At 52.0% G+C, this 19,773-nt stretch overlaps 5 protein-coding genes across 5 annotated transcripts; 2 read left to right on the top strand and 3 right to left on the bottom strand.

The window, feature by feature from the left end:
• Nucleotides 1–6,321: 6,321 nt before the first annotated feature.
• On the bottom strand, nucleotides 6,322–6,438 carry CCOS01_15667 (uncharacterized protein; the record flags this gene model as incomplete). Its single annotated transcript, XM_060463805.1, has 1 exon — nucleotides 6,322–6,438. The coding sequence occupies one exon, from the start codon at nucleotides 6,436–6,438 to the stop codon at nucleotides 6,322–6,324; it is 117 nt and encodes a 38-aa protein (XP_060305560.1).
• A 2,046-nt stretch (nucleotides 6,439–8,484) lies between these two features.
• On the top strand, nucleotides 8,485–11,502 carry CCOS01_15668 (glycosyltransferase family 20; the record flags this gene model as incomplete). The annotated part of the gene is made up of 4 exons (XM_060463806.1): nucleotides 8,485–8,507; nucleotides 8,705–10,685; nucleotides 10,738–11,407; nucleotides 11,462–11,502. The coding sequence occupies 4 exons, from the start codon at nucleotides 8,485–8,487 to the stop codon at nucleotides 11,500–11,502; spliced, it is 2,715 nt and encodes a 904-aa protein (XP_060305561.1).
• A 1,000-nt stretch (nucleotides 11,503–12,502) lies between these two features.
• On the bottom strand, nucleotides 12,503–13,348 carry CCOS01_15669 (uncharacterized protein; the record flags this gene model as incomplete). Its single annotated transcript, XM_060463807.1, has 4 exons — nucleotides 12,503–12,532; nucleotides 12,681–12,844; nucleotides 12,964–13,021; nucleotides 13,190–13,348. The coding sequence occupies 4 exons, from the start codon at nucleotides 13,346–13,348 to the stop codon at nucleotides 12,503–12,505; spliced, it is 411 nt and encodes a 136-aa protein (XP_060305562.1).
• A 1,347-nt stretch (nucleotides 13,349–14,695) lies between these two features.
• On the bottom strand, nucleotides 14,696–17,118 carry CCOS01_15670 (uncharacterized protein; the record flags this gene model as incomplete). Its single annotated transcript, XM_060463808.1, has 7 exons — nucleotides 14,696–15,162; nucleotides 15,243–15,407; nucleotides 15,469–16,451; nucleotides 16,509–16,578; nucleotides 16,632–16,730; nucleotides 16,793–16,812; nucleotides 16,871–17,118. The coding sequence occupies 7 exons, from the start codon at nucleotides 17,116–17,118 to the stop codon at nucleotides 14,696–14,698; spliced, it is 2,052 nt and encodes a 683-aa protein (XP_060305563.1).
• Nucleotides 17,119–17,921: 803 nt separating this feature from the next.
• Nucleotides 17,922–19,374, top strand: CCOS01_15671 (cytochrome P450 oxidoreductase; the record flags this gene model as incomplete). The annotated part of the gene is made up of 4 exons (XM_060463809.1): nucleotides 17,922–18,258; nucleotides 18,324–18,622; nucleotides 18,706–18,878; nucleotides 18,954–19,374. 4 exons carry the CDS (start codon nucleotides 17,922–17,924, stop codon nucleotides 19,372–19,374), a joined length of 1,230 nt encoding a protein of 409 aa, XP_060305564.1.
• Nucleotides 19,375–19,773: the final 399 nt, after the last annotated feature.

Genomic DNA, 19,773 nt, shown 5'->3' on the forward strand with positions numbered 1-19,773 from the left:
GCATTAGCAATGATCACCATATACTCACCACACTGATCTACGTGTAGGATGTGCGCTAGCGGGAATTAAACCGCCATCACTCAACCGCAAGGATAGCAATGACTTGTTGCTACATCCCAACATCCCTCAGACCTCGTCAATTTCGAAGTCAGGAATGGAGATAGACGTGCTATTCGCCATGTGTACCTGTGGTTGAGCGAGCCATGGGATTGGATGCCCTGCATAATGTAGTCTCTAAGCATGGTATCCCATGGCACCAATCAGCAAACACCTAAATATCTGTGTAGGCAGAAGGAGGCTGAACGAAAGCGACAGCACGAACAGGCGTACCGAAGATCCCTCCTAGAGTGAGAATGCTCTGCTGCACGTCGTCGCGGCCTGCATGCGATTGCACCTCTGCGATGGATCCTTGGCATTAGTCCGTCAAACCCGATCGTTCCATCTTTGGCCCGTCCCTCTTCCCCAACAACAGCTTATCATGTATCCTAAAGAAAGAATATGTACTGCCTTACGTCCTTCTCCGCACCATGGGCAAACGTGACCATCTGAAATCCAGATTGGGCTAGAAATCCCGTGCCGCTGGTGTGCTGATGGGATGTGCATCTGGGCTGTCCCATCGGTTCGTTCTGGCATGAGCATGATGGCATCCCATCGGCGGTGCATGGAAGTGCACACTATTTCGTGGCTACCTTACCCAGTGCTATGGCGGAACTACAGGGCCGGGCCGCCCCTAGTAAAGTATCGAGTGAGGCCAGGCAGCGCCGTCACCGAGTCGAACCGGGGCGTTTGGTGCTTTGCCTGACCAGCCGAGCGCTAATGGAGGTGCATTACTAGTGCTTGAATCTTCAATTCTCAGCTTGACCTCTGAACACTGTCAAAATCCGGACAGAGTGTCAAACGGGTGATCCTGGAACATCGGGGAGGGATTCACATGTTCCTTGTTGGACCGACTTGACACGGAGTGACCAAGATCCGGCTGAGCTGTACTTCGAGCCCAGAGCCTGGGATGGTGGCTTCGAACGAGATGGGCGGGGAAATTCTATCATATATGATGTTTCTTTTCCCGTGTCCAGACAAGGGGGCATATGCCAAGCGGCTGGTTTGCGGTTGGCGCCTAGAGAGGAGAGGCATGCTGTGGCGGACAGTCGAGCAATCGACTAGCTGTTCCCAGTCACCTCAGCGGCGCCTTGTTCGATCAAGTTGATTCTGAGACGTGCTGGGCGCCGAAGGGATGATTCTCTGCCGTCTTGCATTCAGCCTATAGAACCAAGAAGGACTGAGTGCCCACTGCACCATCGGGATATACCGGCGCGTGCTATCGAAGTGGTCGGCGATGTAGTATCAATGAGGGTGTCCAGGAAGACTTGAGAAGTTTAGATCGAAGGAATAGAACAGAAATGGGGTGCAGCGCGGCTGCGGTTGATGTGAGGGGAACATGTCGTCTGGACTGGGGTCTCATTGTGTGGGGAAGGATGGGACATCGATTTGGAGTTGAAGTGAATCAAGCTGTGGATTTCTCCTGTGGATTGTGTTGTGGGATGCCACGAGGTTGGCATGAAAGCTTTGACTGGAGGGAAGACTTCATGTTCGAAACCAGTCCTTTCGCCCTGAGGTTGATTGGGCCGCTATAACTCAGAGTCACAGCCACTTCGGCTGAACGGCCGCTGTTGAGGCATTTCTTACTTGGTGATATTTGGTTCTGGTGCCCAACCTAAACATTGACAAGCAAAGCGGTTAGCGATAGGAGAGACTCACAGCCGAGCTTGTATTGCCGTACTAGTTGCCGATCGGCGTTGCAGTGAAAGGCCTGCGAGTGCGTCGACCCTTGGCAATGGCATATTGCCCAACGCGAATGGCACTGTTGTGAATGTGTGGACTAACAACTCCAGGGACCAAGGCTCAGTCATATCGCGCTTCGGTTGTGGCTGCATCGTGAAAAATGGTAAGCAGGAACAAGGGGGCCAATGTCGCTCCTCAACCATTTCCCGAGGCCTCCAAAGAATTCGTGGAGGTAAATGATAAGTCAACACACCAGTACAGGACCCCAGGTGCGCTGCACGATAGCCCAGACTTGTAGCAACACGCGTCCTGGTTCAGGTTCGGACCTCTCGGTGCTCTAGGCTGTCGGGCCCTCGCCGTCTCCGCCTTGTTGGGGCAGACGAGGTTACGGCTTGCCTGGATATCTGCTGCCGAGTCGCTCCTTTGGGACTGTTGCAGGAAGCACATGCTTCTACTATGGAATAAGGATGACTGTGAGAGTGGGCTATAGCCTGAACGATGATAGGGCCTGTAGAGGGTAGACATGGGTTCCTGTGGAATTTCTTCATAAGACGCATCCTGACGGAACCCGAAAACCCAGAGCGAAGTTTCCCCGCGCCGTGGTCTCTCCGAACCTCAAGATCGAAGTGGGCACTGTTGAGCCACACCCGCTTCGGTGGATGAAGGTGGATGGGAAGCTGGGCCGAACTGGCCGGGTGATTGACTAGATCTTTGAAGATGATGGAGACAAAGTTGGGGCTCTCCCCGAGTCCCTTTTTAGTTTCAAGGGGGGCCTCCTGTCACATGAACAAGCTGCTCCATATCAGAATGGTCCATAAAAAGTATTGAGCGTTGAAGAAACAGAGAGGGAGAAAGGCAGGAGAAAAGAAGAAGACAAAAACGTGGAACGCGAGCCCAACTCCACAGGGACCAGGGACCCGGCTAGAGCCAGAGATTCCACCCAAGGTGTAGAAGCATGACATGCGAGCCAAAAAAGAAGAAAAATGTTTGGAAGGTTGCTTTGGCCGCTCGGTCAAACTGCACAAGCTTCAATCAGGACTCTGCTGGTCCCAAGCTGTCTTTTGTTCAGCTTGTTGTAGAGCTCTCCCAACACTGGGCGACACCTACCAGGCATTGCTTGAGAGCCTAAAATGGTGGAATTAAGAGCTTGCATGATGGATTGAGTTTGGGGTTCCGCGTTGCATCAGGTCTAACGTGGGCAACGGAGGCCAGGGGACAAGCTCTCGGATTACCATTGCCGGGGAATATGCGATGTTAGTTCGTGGCCCGTAGTAATGTTTGTTGAAGCTCTCTGGCGGTGGCACGAGGGAGTCTTCCTTGACGGCAGATGGATCAATAACGTAATGCTCCACGACGATGACAAGATCTCAAAGTTGTCTATCGGAGGCGCTGCAGGCGACAAACAGCCGCCCGGAAAATCATTCATCTCAGCTTTCAGGATTTCGTCAGCGAGGCGTGCTTAGACGTGTGGTCAAAGGGTGGCCACGCGATGGGCGGCGAGTGGATGGGTTACCCAGGGTGGCGTATCGTCAATCCAAAGGGTTTTGTTCGTCGTAAGGCGAAGCACCAGGTTATCTCTGAATATCGGGCTGTGCTGGGGTCGCACGAGGTGCATATGCAGCGTCGATGTTGATGTGCAGGCGTGCTGTACCGTAGAACGACGCTTGTCTGCGCGCCAGGGTGGTGGGCGGCAACGCTCTCAGGGAAGGGAACGTCCTCGCTCGGTGGTATCGCCGAGCTATTGGAGGACCTGGTGATGGCCATGGTGGTGGTGATCGATGCTCGTGCCGAATCTCGTCGGGCAAAACTAAGCGGCGATGTGGTGGCTGGCTGGCAGTGATGATTTGTTGGAGCTGCTGCTGAAGAAAGATGAACAAGGTGGTCGTAGTGATGGTTATGATGGTGGTGGTGGTATTGTTTAGTGTTAGTGTTTGTCTTTTGTTTCCCCCTCATTCGCACCCAAAGGAGAAAAGAGGAGTCAAGGTGAAGGTCAAGAAGAAGAGGGGGCTGCGATGATAGAGACTAGACGAAGATGTGAGAGAGACGTCAGAAGCGAAAGACTACGTGATGTTACCAGACCAGATGTGATGCTTTCCGGATGTTTCTTGTAGCAGCCACGGCCGACGCATGGTTGTATTTTCGTCTCCATTTCCCACGAAAGGGGCCCCTTCCGCTCCCCGTTTGTGCCAATCTAGCAAGTGTACCTCACCAAATAGCAGTGGCTTGTTGGCGCGTTGCACTTGGTTGATTGACGTGACAGGAGGGGTGAGAGAGAGGCAGGAAACACTGGTGAAAAGAGCGTCCATGACATGAGTCTCAGTTCATGCCCCTTCAGCTTGAATGAGGCGGACTGAACGAGGTAACAAGGGGTGCAAGCGGGCTTGTCTCGACAATCTTGATGGCAACATGAAATCAGCAGACCCAACCCAGGGTCACGAAGCGCATCATCTTCCTACTGGCTCGTGCTGTTCATGATGGGAGTGAATGAGCGAGTGAGTGTTTGAGTGAGCACAGTCCAGGCCGGCCAGTCCTGGTCTGACATGTTGGAATTTCAGACCGAAAGCTTGACCACAGGGAGTTCTTTTAGTCACAAATGAGATAATCCGACCATTCGCAGTGTGATGCTGTGAGTCCCGGCTGATGATGGACGATAAAGGTCATACTCACGGCTCCTGTCGGCCTTGAGGGAACGACACATCATTAGTCCATCATCAGTCATATTTGCCTTTTTGTCTTTTGCGCTTCCCAGCTTTGGCTTTCTTCAATCATTGGCACGCCACCGTGTCTCAATGTCTTGAACCCTGGGGTAATAAGAAAACCTTTCGGTCGTCCGGTCAGCTACGGAGCAGCCTTTGGTGGTTCGCTAGGTGCCTGTAAATGAGGAACATGGCTGTCGAAACTGGCCAGTCTTTTTGCGGCGCTGTGGCTTCCGTCCAGTCATTCCCGAAGGATCCCTGACGTTGCCTTGGGACCACTGACCAGGGAAGATGGGCAGCATCACCATCCCTGTCAGCCCCAAGATTCTGAAAAGTCACAGCGGCATGGAAACCGAGGTGTCTCTGCGGATACGTACTGGACGGAGTAAGGCAAAGGTCTAGCTAGGGTGGTGATGTTCGTACCGCGAATCCGTTCCGGTAGTAGCCATCGCGGCACCTGGCTTCTTCCAATTCTTCCCGCATGAGGTAGGATTCTGTTTCGGTCGTGTTGCTCGGGGATGATACACCAACGGCGACAAGCTTCCTTTCTATTCTGGTGGGAAACATGCTTGTCAAGTTGTCAGACTACAACAGCAACAAGTGATGGGCAACACCAACTTCAATGTACACAGTTGTACTTCCTCCTCTTTACCTAGTAGACGCGGATAAGGAGAGGCCTCACCGAGAAGGAGAGACGTTGCATTTCTCACATTGAGCTTTTCCCAGACGAGACGGCGGCTGGCCTGGGCCCCATCGCCCGCTCGCTCTGGAACCGTAGAAAATGTCCGTTGCATGGCGTGGCATGGTGTTGCATGCTATCTCGAGGGGGGGTGGTTAGGGTAGGATGAAAGAGGCATCTCACACTCAGCGATGTGGAGGAGGGACGGGCAGAACAGGACAGACATGGAAAATGGGACAAGATCACTGAGTTCCCTTGGATTCTTCAATCATGCTCTTCCATCTTCCACGCAGTATCACCCCCGAGCCGTGAGAGTGTGACTAGTTAAAAGTCTCCTGCCATCCCGATCTTCGATTCCCTTCCCGTCCCTCGTCCTCTCGTTCCCCACACTAGCTCTTTGGTCTTCTCGGCTCTTCCTTGATTTACCCTGGGCCATCTCCGTCACCTTCTGGAGCTCAGAATTCATCGAGCATCTGCAAACCAAGATACTCCGTGTAGTTGGATCCTCTGGCGGAACAAAACCTCCTGAAGCTATCCACTACAACTCAGCATCGTCGTCAGCATTACCGCCAACCTTCAGCGTCCCTCCATCTTCTCCAGTCTTCGGCCTCATCGTCGTCCACTTCATCATCTTCGTCGCCCTTCTCTGAACATCGCTGTCCACTCTCCCGGACGTCTGCTCTGTCGTGGGCCCGTCGGGTCCGTCACATTCCACACGTGCATTCAGTTGTCGACTGCCAGGGCTGCAGCTGGCCAACCCATTGAACCCAACCCATCCACACTTCCCAATCCCACCCCTCCCTCGCTCGAGGTCGAGCTCCCCCCGTCTACCTAGCCGTTCACCCGGTCTCCAGTGTCGAGGGTGCATCGCTGTTGCGACGTGGAACACCCTACCCCGGGGCGCCCAACTTAAAACGACATTTGACGCCGCGAAGAAAAAGTCGAAGGACGCTGATGACCAGACCCGAAACGCGAAACATATTCAGATTAGAAAATCAGGGGAAATAATCTACAATCCTATCTCCTCAAAGAATCAAAAAAAGACAGGTCCAACGGGATTCTCAACATAGCACCACCGCCACAACCACCACGCAAGCCTCAAGGGCCAACAAAATCCAACCAAAGCTACAGACGAGCTACTCAAAGTACAATCTACCATACGAATACCTACCAATCGCAGGGAGCGTATAGCCGGTTCGAATCAAGGTAGCTTCTCTGGCTAGCGGCAGCCTCTTTTCTATCTCTAGGCTCGAGGTCCCGTCTACCTTGCCCGCTGCATCTCATCTTGCAGCTGCCTCTCTCCAGGCTCTCTCTTGTCCAGCACTTATCCCGTAATACGAAGAGGTACACATCGACTCTGAGTATCTCTCCGGTTCCGTCTTGGTAGACGGCGTGCATTAGCCTCGTTTTGCGCAGTCTCGACTTGTCGACGGTACGTCTCCGTGCACTGCGTTAGCTTCCACTCGCATTCGTCGCCTCAAAGCTCAAGGCTTAGGAGTCCAGGGTACGTAGCTCGGTTTCCTCATTACGTCAGTGACGTTCCTCGCCCGTTGGCAGTTGCTTCCCGTCCGTCCACCTTTGTTGTTTTGTTCTTTCCTTTCCCGGCCAGATTTATCTCTCACTCTCATCCTCAACCTCATCCTCACCCTCATCTCATTCTCACTTTCTACCTCGCTCTCTCATCTCACTCGTGGCCTCAAACAGCCGGTTATCTAAGAGTAAGAGGGCTAGAGAGAAAGAGAGAGAGAGAGAGAAAATCGGTTGAGTGAGTGAATGAGATAATAAGTGAGTGGGCTGGGCCGTTCCGCGAATGGCGTCACCTTCAAAAACTACGCTTGCTTCGTTGCAGTCCGTCATTCCCCAGCCCATGCCTTTAGTACACAGCAAGGAGACGGTTTTCATCATTTCATCCTCACAATTCCACTTCCCGTGCTCTCCAGGCTCTTGCAGTTGCAATCCATCCCGAGAGCTTCCACACCCCTGGACCATCCATCCAACAGCCCATCATCATCAGCCTTCACCCCAGTCGAGTCCGTCCAATTCCCTCCGGGCCAATCCCACTGCTCCATCCACATTTTCACACTTGCAGCTCTCCCGGTCAGTGACAGTCCAGTCAAATTTCAACATCCACCACGCCCACACCACATCCACTTCACCCTCACCTTAAACTCGCACTAGAGTACAATCCCCGTCCTGTCCTGTCCCATCCCATCCCGTCCAATCCCACCCTCTCATCGTGACTTTTTTCGCCCAGGGTTGAGGGTGAGAGAAGAAAAAAGTTTGAGAAAAAAAGACCGAGAGAGCGGCATTCCCACCCCACTTTGGAATATTCTCGAGAAAACGTTGCATGCCGAAACATCGTGGAGAAGAAAGAAGAAGAACACAAGACAAACGCTTCACGATACTCTCTGTACAGACACAAACACTACTCCGTACCCGTCATATTATCCTCACTTCTTCTGTTTCCACTGTTCCCTTTTCCCCCTCCACACACCCCGATCGATTCCTCGCAGCTGCATCGCTCACTGGCCCAACCGTTTTCTGTGTTTTCCCTGACGCATGCGCCTCCGCCCAGCCCAGTGTCAGCCAGTGCTATTTTACATTACGCAAGGCTCAGGCTCTGGCTGGTCCGGGGACAAGGACCAGCACTTGATTAACCAAGAAAACAAAAAAGCTCAAAGCTGACGGTACATTTTGCGCAGCTCCCAGCAACACAGCAAGCAGTAGCAGCAGCCACAGCAACAACTACAACTAACTGCACAGCTCCCGGCAGCTCTTTATTTCCAAATTCTCTCTCGCCTCATCTTCCAGTCCTTTACATCCTCACTTTTCTTACCTGACCTAAAGGAATCCTCACTCACATTTCACCTACGGCTGTGTCTGAGACAAGCATCAATCCAATCACCTCTCACTGCTCTCCCACATTTTACCTCAGCCACAAACACACACCCCTCCGTCTGTTCATCCACCATCCCGTCCTTTTGTAGGGGCTTTTTCTCAGCAAGAGGTACTTTGTTACAAACGAACAACGTCACCTCGCCTTCGGTTCCTCTCCCTCGCCTTGACAACGGAGAAACCTCTCAACCCAGAACACATCAACTTGATCTTTTCAACCACACACCACTTCGACTCTTCCCACATGTTCTGCCCTACGAAAAGCTGCTAGTAGCTACCCATCTCCTCCATCTCGACCTCCACGTCAACTTCTATTCAACCTCGATCCCTTACCATCACTCGGCGGCCTCTTCCAAACCGGACCATCTACCTCCCCGAGGCCTTTTCCCACTTTCACACGACACAGACGGCTAGCCACTAGCCAGATTGCCCAACATGACGGTATTTATCGCATCATTGTAAGCTCTCCTCCGTCTCAAGATTATGATGTGTCTGCCTTACTTGCCTTTCCGTCAACGTCAACGAAGTATCTGCCAGGATACCCCCCTCTGCGCAGATACTTCTCATGCAACCATTCAAGACTCCCACCGGCTGCTGGGCTTCAATCTTGATCGCCTTGTCATGCAAGATCAAGAACTAATTTGCCGACGTCCAGATTTCTCCCTAAAACCGTCCACTTCGCCCTCCCTGGAACGCCTCAACGTGGCGACCCTTTGCGCCGCGCCAAAAAGTCCGAAAAGTCTCAGCGAACCGAAGGCGACAACCAACCCAGTCTCTTCAACCCGATCCGCGACATTACACCTCCCATCACCCCGACCGAAGACGTTGTCCCGAAAGATCCCTTCACGAACGAGGACGGTTTCCGTATATTCCCCGACGAAGAGCGCAAGCGTGGTGCGCCAATCGACAAAGGTTCTCCCAAGTGGGGTGCTAGAGCCACCCAGCCCAAGTCCCGCGCGAGCTCGCCCCCGCCTGCCTTCATCGCCGAGCACAGTCGCACCCTTGAGAAGGCTAGAGAACTTGGTCGTCAGGGCATCACCCAGCCTCGGCCGCTCGTTAGAAGCGACAGCCATGACCGGGTCTTTTCCCACGCCAACTGGCGCGTTATGAACGCCGACCAGGGCAACGGTGGTTTGCGCAACGCCGCCGAGGCCGCTGCCCGCGATGGCAAGCTTGGAGAATACACTTGGGTTGGCACCCTCGGCATGCCCACCGACGCACTCGAGGGTACCCAGCAGAAGCAGGACATCGAGGATAGGCTCGCCACCGAGCACGACATGCTGACCGTCTTCTGCTCTGACAAAGACTTCGACGGCCACTACTCGCACTTTTGCAAGCAGATTCTCTGGCCCGTCTTCCACTACCAGATCCCCGACAACCCCAAGAGCAAGGCCTTCGAGGATCACTCATGGAAGTACTACGTCAACGTCAACCAGGCCTTTGCCGACAAGATTGTTAAGAACTGGAAGCGCGGCGACGTTATCTGGGTACACGACTACCACCTCTTGCTCGTTCCCGGCATGGTACGCAAGAAGCTGCCCGACGCCAAGATTGGCTTCTTCCTGCACGTTGCCTTCCCCTCTTCCGAGGTTTTCAGATGCTTGGCCGTGCGCAAGCAGCTTCTCGAGGGCATGCTGGGTGCCAACCTCATTGGCTTCCAGATCCACGAGTACACTCGTCACTTTTTGCAGACCTGCAGCAGGCTGCTGAGTGTCGAAGCAACCACTGATGGACTGCAGTTGGAGGATCGTTTTGTCGACGTGGTTAACTTGCCCATCGGCATTGATCCTGTCAACCTTAGCGAACACCGCGGCGACAACGATGTGAAGAGATGGGTCGAGATCATGAAGGAGCGCTACCAGGGCAAGAAGCTCATTGTAGCTCGCGACAAGCTCGATCACGTTCGCGGCGTTCGTCAGAAGCTTCTTTCCTACGAGCTGTTCCTGAACAAGAATCCCGAATGGCGCGACAAGATTGTCCTTATCCAAGTCGCCCTCTCCGGTAGCGAAAAGTCTGATTTGGATGCGACTGTTAGCGACATTGTCACCCGAGTCAACTCTTCCTGGGCCAACCTGGCCTACCAACCCGTCGTCTACTTGAAGCAGGATATCGACTACCCCCAGTACCTTGCCCTGTTGACCATGGCCGATGCGCTGATGATCACGAGCCAGCGCGAGGGCATGAACTTGACATCGCACGAGTATCTCTTCTGCCAAGATGGCGAGGTCTTCTCCGAGAAGAAGCATGGCTCGCTAATTCTGTCCGAGTTCACTGGTACATCGTCGCTATTTGGCGGCAACGAGCTTTCGGTCAACCCCTGGGACTACCGCCAATGCGCCGACGCGATCAAGACGGCACTCGAGATGGGCGACGAAGAAAAGGAACGCCGCTGGACTGCGCTTTACTCGGCCGTCATGCACCACACCGGATCCCACTGGTTCAGCGAATTCTTGTCTCGCCTCGATCGCGTATACGACGAGCAACACAAGCACGACCAGACTTCGGTCCCGCGTCTCAACATCAACACTCTGGCTCAACGATACTCTCGTAGCAATCGACGCCTCTTTATCCTCGACTACGAAGGCACTTTGGTTAGTTGGGGCCCGATGAACCAAATCATCCCTGTCAGCCCTCAGGTAAGAATCTTTTCAAGAACCTCTGCTTTATTAACAAGTCTAATTGGAGCAGCGTACCCTGGATGTCTTGAACGAGCTTCTGCTCGACGAGCGCAACACCGTCTATATCATGTCCGGCCGCCGCCCCGAAGAGCTCGACCGATTATTCCGCCGCGTACCCAACCTCGGTCTCATTGCCGAGAACGGCTGCTTCCTCAAGGACTGCGGCAAGAACACCTGGCAGGAGATGGCCGACAGAGAGCAGATTTCCAGCTGGAAAGAGTCCGTCAAGTCCATCATGACTTACTTCCTCGAGCGTACCCCCGGTGCCGAAATCGAAGAGCGACGCTGCAGCTTGATCTTTCACTACAAGAGCGCCGAGGATTACGAGTCCGCAGCCCGCCAGGCTGGAGACTGTGCCAGTCATGTCAACGATGCATGCGAGGCACAGCGTGTCCACGCCATTCCTCTCGATGGCTCCATTGTTGTTGAGCCCATTGACTGGACCAAGAGCACCGCGGCAGAAAAGATCTTTGATGATCTCCGCGTCCACATGGCCCCTGACTCGGAACACAAGAGCCCTGTTGACTTCCTCATGGTCGTTGGTGACGGGCGTGAGGATGAAAAGGTGTTCAAGTGGGCCAACGCCCTTGGAGAAGACAAGGTTGTCGAGGATGTTGTAACTGTCAGCTTGCACAGCCGCAACACTGAGGCTGGTGCGACATTGACACAAGGTGTGAGCGGTAAGTTGATTGTCCCTCTGCTCAATTTCGTACTCAAGTACTAATTGTGACTAGGTGTCTTGCTCGCTCTCCAGAAGCTTGCCACTACTCAGTAAAGCGAGCTCCCAGTAGGGCTATGGTGAAGTCGAGCAAACGGCTCTACGCTGTGAACCCTGTGCTGCCAACTTTGGGCGCACTACATTTGATCGTAATTGACCTGGCTATGCCACCAGGCGAATGATACCACAGTGGGATAGCATGGAGAGACGGAGTGCAAAGGCGTATAAAACAAGGCAGCTTGGATTTCCTTTTTTCTTTTCTTTTGAACTCTTTCCTACCGGCGAAGGAAGGATCACGAACATGGCATTTGGGAAACGATGACGACTGCATTGGCATGCATCATACGCATACGAGGGGCGACTCTCGCAAAGGAATATTTCCTAATGTCTTTTTTCCTCTTTTACTCTTTTTCCCAGTTCTTGTTTCCTCTTCAGTACCACACACACCTCACGAGTTAACGCTTAGTTATGTTCGCTGTCTGCGGATTTTAACGTGAAGCTTGTGACGATGCAGATGACTGACCTTGAAACGCTTTACCACTTTTCTGAGTACACAACCCCCTACTCTGCTGTATTATCAAATTCTTGTTGTTGCGTATCGTGTGTAATCGGGGGCTAAGGGTTGAGACGAGCCCCCTTGGTATCATTAGGGTACCTGTCCATGTATTTGTACGAAGTGGGATGAGGAAAGACGCATGAAGATTAGAAGGTTTGCAGAGGTTTAGATTGAGGCGTGGGTAGCATCATACCAACAACTATCACGGCACGCTCACATATGGATGATTGACTAGCCTTCCCACCAAGTTACGTGACGTTTCTCATGAGTGATGTATATCATGTGTATCGTGACAAATGAATTCTATCTCCACCGCCGCTCTTTACAACTTTGCTAGCACATTCCGATGCCAGAGTCTCATCAACGGCCCGTCTACTCCGTATACTGGATCCCGTTCCGGCATGCCTACATCTCTGATGACGGGGCTGAAGGTACCGGCTGGCTTTTTGCCCATCTCATTCACCCATCTTGGACAACCCTAGATTATGTGTATAGTGTAAGCTAGATGCCGTGCACGTTTGTGTCCTGTGGCTAGGGAGAAGATGAGATGAAGCTAAAGGTAATTGGTCTATCCCCATGGAGAAAGAAAATGGAGCAGGATAACATGATTAAGACGGAGGATGTGTTAAGAGAAGGATAGGTAGATAGGGATGGCGTGAACAGAAGTAAATAGACTGACCTCGGGGTAGACACCGATATATCGATAATCTTCCGAGCTCTCGAGACAAGAATGTGCCGTGCCCGCGGGAAGAACAATGACGTCGCCCGTTGATACAGAGATTTCTTGGCCTGTGCCTTCGTTGATTTTGCCGATTAGGAGGGTTGAGTGGCCGCTGAAGATGCCTTTGTGATGGTCAGATACTTGTCTAGAGCTTTCTCCTTCACGGCTCGAGATCAAGTCGATGTGGTATGGGAGGGAATGGAAGAACATTAGTTGGGGTGATGAGTTTAGTTGGACGTACCGTAGCACTCGTGGCTGTTAGGGTGGAAGTGGCGGATGGGGATGTGGCCCCAGGTACCCTTTTGCCGGGGACGCGGAAGTGTCAGTTGAGAATGGATGTTTTACTCTCACTAGATATCTGAGGCACTTATCGTGACGGTGATGAGAGATCTTGAAAAGAGAAAGGTAGCGGAAAAGGAAAGTTGAGGTCTAGGCTGCACATTGCGATGTGATCATGACAGACTCACCCTCTTCTCCCACCGGTTCCGGGTCAGGAACTCCGTCACCGACTCCTCATTCCGGGGTTCCGGGAGGACGTTTCTGTAGTGGATTACGGGGAGGGGACTATTTGGGGCGTCTGGGTTGGATGAGAGGAGGTAGCATTCTACTTCCATTGATGAAGCCATGGCTTGTTCTAAGAGCCTCGTCAAGTGCGGAATGGGTGTTAGTGAAAACGGGAGAGATGGCGCTTGGATGGATGATTTCAGGTGGACTAAGAGAGGAGAAGAAGGGACCAAGCTTCTATTCTTTACAGGGTCTGTCTATTTCGGAGCATGTAGGTACGTATTGCAAGACGAGGTAGGTATTCTAAGTGATATGTCAACTCTGGGGCGAAAGGGCAGGGAAGAATTACTTCATTCGGCAAATTTCTTTGCTTACCACTTCGTTGCCCGCCATCGGTGGGAGCAAGCCAGGCCATCACTAGTCTTGTCTGTCGAGACAAAAGGCGGGGGAATGGAGGGGTTTGGAGGGGATGGATGGTGGTGGAGTGGGAACACCTTGAAATGCGGTTCATCGTCCCCGTGGGCCACGGAGATACCGGTCCGTCCCCACTTTGACTTTCGTCCTGCACAATGACACACGTCCGGACCGCGTTCCGGCCCAGACAATGATGTATGAATTTGAATGTGAGACTCTGTTCAGCTAGGTACGGCGTTGAAATTCATGTGGTTTGATTTTGGTGAAGCTAGGACATGATCAATTGTAAGTGGGTGAATTGCTGGCGAGGTTGGCAAGTCTGGGGTAAGACTGGGATGATTTGCTGGGGGTGGAGATATAAACTCCAATGGGGGGGGGGGGGGGGCTCTTGGGCGTGTAAGACGTGATTTGGTTCCTGGTACGTGGAAAACACCAATTTCACGAGTTGAGTAGTGTATAATCGCCGCCTTGGTTAGAATCATACCTAATCGTAGTTGAATTAGGGTTCAAAAATTGGAGGGCTTAATTCGATTTATTCTTCATTAAGCCCTGAGACTTCTGCGTGGCTGTTTGATACCGCGATACATCGTCTTGATTCTCTTGAGCCGGATTAGGCAACGGAATTCCTGTAAGCAAATTATGGAGTTTGAAAATGTTCTTGCTAACATGGACGAGCATCCGACGACCAATTTCGTTTACCCTTCCTACCTTTGGTAAAACTCACAGACACACGGAACAAAATCGAACCCTTGAATCAAAGATTTGACTACACTGGCCATGTCCACAGGAACTACTCGCCCCGAATTCCCTTGACGCTTCACAGCTTACCCCTCGGTGGTGAGCCTTCTTCTCCTAGATATCTTCTTGTTGTAGATTTCCTCTAGTGTTGGGCATTACTTCATATCCATAAAATACTTGGTCGCCACAGCTGTTGCTAGATGCTTTAGAATCATTCCTCTAATTTCTAGTATTTCCGACAATTCTATGCTAACAGAGTCCGATCGCGGTTGCAAGGAAGCTGCAAATATAAGGAATCATCTATGACCGTCTGCCTCTTAGACCGGGACCATAACACTCGGTCTGAGAGCTTCGATGTTCTGAATACTCTGAGCAGACGCACAAGTCTGGTCTTTGACGACATCTGAGACATCCTTCTTTCCAGACCCCTCCAAATTGTTCACTATCTTCACGTCCTCTTCAACATACTGCTTCTGTTCATGAGCCTGAGGGACAAACGCAACCGCTCCTGGCGGGAGAGACTCGGCCTTCTGCAGGTAGAAGCTGAGATCAGAAGCCCTGTGGGGGATGGTAGTCATGGACGTCGCATACTCCCGCTGGTCGATACCGAGTGGATCCTTCTCGGGCTGCTCGATCCAGGAGAAGCCCTCGCGCCAGTACGAGTACCTTTCACCGTCGTAGCGCCAGTCGTAGTCTTCCCACCGGTCCTCAGCCAAGCATTGCATGTAGTGAAGGGAACTTCCTGGCCAGAGGGCGCTGACTTTTCCTGTGACGCCCTTCTTGACTATTTGTACACACTGTCAGTGATTGCAATTTTCTCAAGTTGAGAGCGCGGTTGGTGCTCGGAGGTTGTTGTTTACTTACACCAACTGCGACATGTGCCCGTCCACACCATGTTCTTCATGAACTCTTGAGTATGCTTATCAAAGTCGCTTTGCGCTTCTGGTCTTACGTCAAAGGATTTGACGCGCTGTCTGATGACCTTTGAGAGGATTCTGATAAAGTAATCTCCCGTCGCCTCGATGGGGCCTGGAAGAACCTACTTAGTCGTCGCTCAACAACAATGACATCTTCTCAAAAGACGACGTACCCATGAGGCTTCCGTTTGAAATTGGTGTGTTGGGGCCTAGGAAGACCATGTAATTGGGGAACCCAGAGACCCCGGTCCCGCAATATGATGTTGGCTCATCAGCCCACAGATCTTGCAAGTTGACGCCGTTGCGGCCAAGAATCGGGAAACGAGGTCGGAACGAGGTGTTGAAGCCTGTCGCAGCGATCAAAACATCGGCAGGGTACTCAACACCACCCGCGACGATGCCGCTGGATGTGATTCTCTCAATTCCGTCAAACACCGGCTCGACATTGGGCTCCTGTAGTGTCAGTAGATACCTCTCCCCTGGGTTGATCCGTCGACATCCCGCTTCGAACTTTGGGACGAGCTGGTCTTGCAAAGTCTTGTCTTGGATGAGACTCCTCATTCTCGTCTCGAATCGCTGGCGCATAGTTCTCTGCTCTGGATTCGCCTTGAAAAAAGCCTGGAACATTCCGTTGAACTGCGATTCTAGACCTTTTCTGGTTTCGAGATACTCCTTCTCATCTTCTCTGAACGCTTCCTTTTCGTCTATGCCGTATGTGTGTCCGGGACGATTGGCCTCTGGCAGGGCTACCGGCGGAGATATCCACGACGGTGTTCGGATGAAGACACTGATTTTGCGAGCTTCTGTTTGGATCTCGGGGAGCAGTTGAACGGAACTCGCGCCCGCCCCGATAACGCCGACTCGTTGACCGCTCAGGTTTACGGACGAATCCCAGTTGGCTGTGTGAAGCACAGGGCCGGCAAAATTCTCGAATCCCTCAATATTTGGCATTTGGAAGTTGTTGAGAATGCCGCTGGCGTTGACGAGAATCTCGGATACGAGCGTTGATCCATCCGCGGTGTTTACACACCATGTGCCGGAATCTTCCGACCACTCTACTTTGGTCACTGTTGTGTTGAATTTGATGAACTTGCGCAGATCGAAATGGCGTGCTACACCGTCAAGATAAGCCTGAATCTCCTGAGATGAAGCATAGCTGCGTGATAAAATCAGTTTACCGGATGCTGCTTGCTCGAAGACATGCCATGCTTACAACCGTGACCAGTCGGGATTTGGCGCGAAGCTGAACTGATAGCAGTGACTTGGAACATCGCATGCGCAGCCTATGGAAAGTGAGCGAAGTCATCTTTGCAGGTCATAACAAGGGGGTACCAACCTGGGTATCTGTTCTCGAACCAAGTCCCGCCAAGTTCTGGTGACTTTTCAAGGATATGTATCTCGACATAGTCTTTGAGATGCTTTTGAAGTTTGTAGGCTGTGGTTTAGAGCAGTCAGCCACGGGATCGACAGTAGCCAGTGAGAAGCATCAAGACTCACCCATCGAGATCCCGGATACTCTATCACAGTTCCATAAGCCAAGATTCTCTCTCATATTCCATGGGTCTGTCTACTCACCCAGCACCTATGATGGTTACACGAAGCCGCTGGCGATCTTTTTTGGGAGTGTCATTGTCAAATTGATCAACGTAGCTACCGTGGACACGGTTGGAGGTACCGCTGATATGGACATGTGATGAGGTCTCATTTGTGCTGTGTGGTGCCTCTGCCGCCGAATAACTGCCGTTCAGACGGCCATTGACACCATTGACGGTGTGATGTGTGCTGCCGTTGGCATTCGATTCTACTTTACCATTCGCCGTCATTGTAAGATCATGAGCCTCTGCTAGGTGTCACAATGGATTTTGATCAAGTTTGCAAGGGGGGTTGATATTGCAGGTGCCAGATTGTGATAGTCTTAGAATCAAGATCAGAAAGTGTAGAGATAAGTTTGATATGCCAATGATGTAGTGTCACAAGTCAAAGTTTAATGCAGGTAAGGTATTTTGATAAGTCCAGAGACTGTCATTGCATGATGCGGACAAGCAGGGCCAGAGATGGCTGCGCGTGATTAGAGTGATCGGAGACGGCCCGTGTGATGCGCGGAGTGCAGATAAGAACAAACTGTACGGGCGTCGTTCCCATTGCAACATCAAACCTCCATATCCTCTGAGCAGATCGAATGTGAGACAATCATAACAAACCGATAGGCGTAGAGTTTCTCAATGGCTCAAGATAGGGACGCCACGGAGGTGGACAAGGACGTTTATCTCCTTGATCGGGGTAATCCACCCGTTTAAATGGACCCGGAGGCCCGGTCCGTCCCCACTTTCTCGGTTCCGTACTCCGACGTTCGAAGGGATGATCCCCATTGCATACCTCACAGCGATGGAGTAGACTCCGGACTGCGGAGTCGTTATCACGAACAGGGATTGTGTGTACTGTTACAAATAGTGAATATTGCAACATCTTCCGCAAGCTAGTATAATCGTGAGCTAAAGACATTATTTCTTTCCGCATTTTGTCAGTCCAACTGCCTGTCATACTTTAGAGCTTGTTCAACAAAGTCTTTTGAATCAGACTTATACCAAAATCTCTCTATCTTGTATCCCAGCGTATCTTTGCAAATATGAGCTGGTTCGGCCTCAGCAAACCTTCCGCTGCAACGGAACCCGACGAGCCAAAGGCCGTCCGTGCTCTGCCCGCGATATGGTACCGCTCTCCAGCCATGTACGAGCTAGAGAGGCGAGCCATTTTCTCTAAACGGTGGATGCTCGTCTCTCACAAGGCGCGCTTCGTCGAGGCGGGTGACTTTGTGCAGATTACCCAGGCGGGATTCAACTTCTTTCTCGTCAAGGACCGCAAGGGCGAGATTAGGGGCCACCACAACATTTGCCGGCACCGCGCGTACCCCCTGGTGGAGAAGGACAGCGGACATATGAGTGTGCTTGCTTGCAACTATCACGGTAAGTTACTTTATTCAGCAAGTTTCTATCGGTCAGAATGTGCACTGCTTACCCTGGTATGTTAGCATGGTCGTATGGGTTCGACGGCAAGCTGGCCAAGGCGCCCAAGTACCAAGAGCTGCCCTCGTTCGATAAAAGCAAGAACAGTCTGTTCAAGGTCCATGTTCATGTAGATCAGCTCGGTTTCATCTGGGTGAATCTGGATGGCGCGGAGAAGCCGTCGGTACCGTGGGAGGAGTTCTTCGCCGAGGTGGATACGCAGCCGCGGTTGGAGGGGTTTAATTTGGATGACTACCACTTTGATCACACGTGGGACATGCTGGGTGATTACAACTGGAAGACGCTTGCGGATAACTACAATGAGGTACGTTTGCAAATTTTATCCTTGAGTTGTGAGAGCTTGGGTGTTCTCTGGATCTTGAGGCTGACTGTGGTATCAAAACGCAGTGCTATCATTGCCAGACTGGTCACCCTGCAGTGGCTGCTACCACTGACCTGACAAGGTACTGGGTCGAAACGCAAGGAAACTGGATTCAGCACTGGAACGTCGACAAGGAGACCGTTCCTGGTCTGGGCATTCACAGCTGCTACCTCTACCCTAACGCATCCATGACCGTCACGTAAGAATCCCTCCCCCTCGACTCACAAGCTCTCAAAGCACATAAGAATGCTGGCTAACAATTTTGTCTACATAGCCCAGACTTCATGTACATCCAACGCTGCGTTCCGGTCTCATCAACCCAATCCAAGATGGAATACGAAGTCTACCGCCATAACACAGCCACCGACGAAGCCTTCAACTACATCTCAGACTTCTTCAAGCAGGTCCTCCGCGAAGACAAAGACCTCTGCAACGGCGCGCAGAAGAATTTGAACGCGGGCGTTTTCATGAACGGGGAGCTCCACCCGCGCGTAGAAAAGGGACCGCTCTTCTTCCAAGAGATTACGCGGAACCTTGTGATGCGGCACAAGGAGCAAGAAGATAAGGAGGGCGGCGAGATTTGGCCTGCGACGCCCCAGCATGATGTCTCTGACAAGACGGGGGAGGATGTGTCGTTTTGTCGGAGTCTTGATTGTGGGGCTGGGCAGGGGCAGATTGAGGGGTTGGCTTGGTGAGCATCGACGGAGAGCAGTAGACGTCGTATTGTAGACTAGCGTTTCGTTTGTTGTTGAGTACTTCGCGAGTTTGGTTGAAGCCTTGATTTTGGGTGCGCAAGGAGACAAATTGATTAGCGACTTCTCTGGCGTGTTGATCAGAATGATCACTTCGAATTGTGCTGCCTGTAAGGTGATCTTACATCCAGACCGGTTTCGTTCCTAAGCCTTTGGTGATAATGCTTGGGCCAATCATCAGGAGATGAAGACATTCTGGAATCGCCACAAGAACGATGTTGAGGCCGATATGGATATTTTGGCTGGAACTGGGAGCAACCAAGGATCACACTAAGAGATCATCTAACGGGCACGAATACATTGTGATGGACTGTGAATGGAAATAGAGTCATTATTGCTGTA

This window comes from Colletotrichum costaricense (assembly GCF_030867565.1).
Source record: "Colletotrichum costaricense strain IMI 309622 chromosome Unknown Scaffold_25.1, whole genome shotgun sequence".
In the NCBI taxonomy this organism is placed as follows: domain Eukaryota; kingdom Fungi; phylum Ascomycota; class Sordariomycetes; order Glomerellales; family Glomerellaceae; genus Colletotrichum; species Colletotrichum costaricense.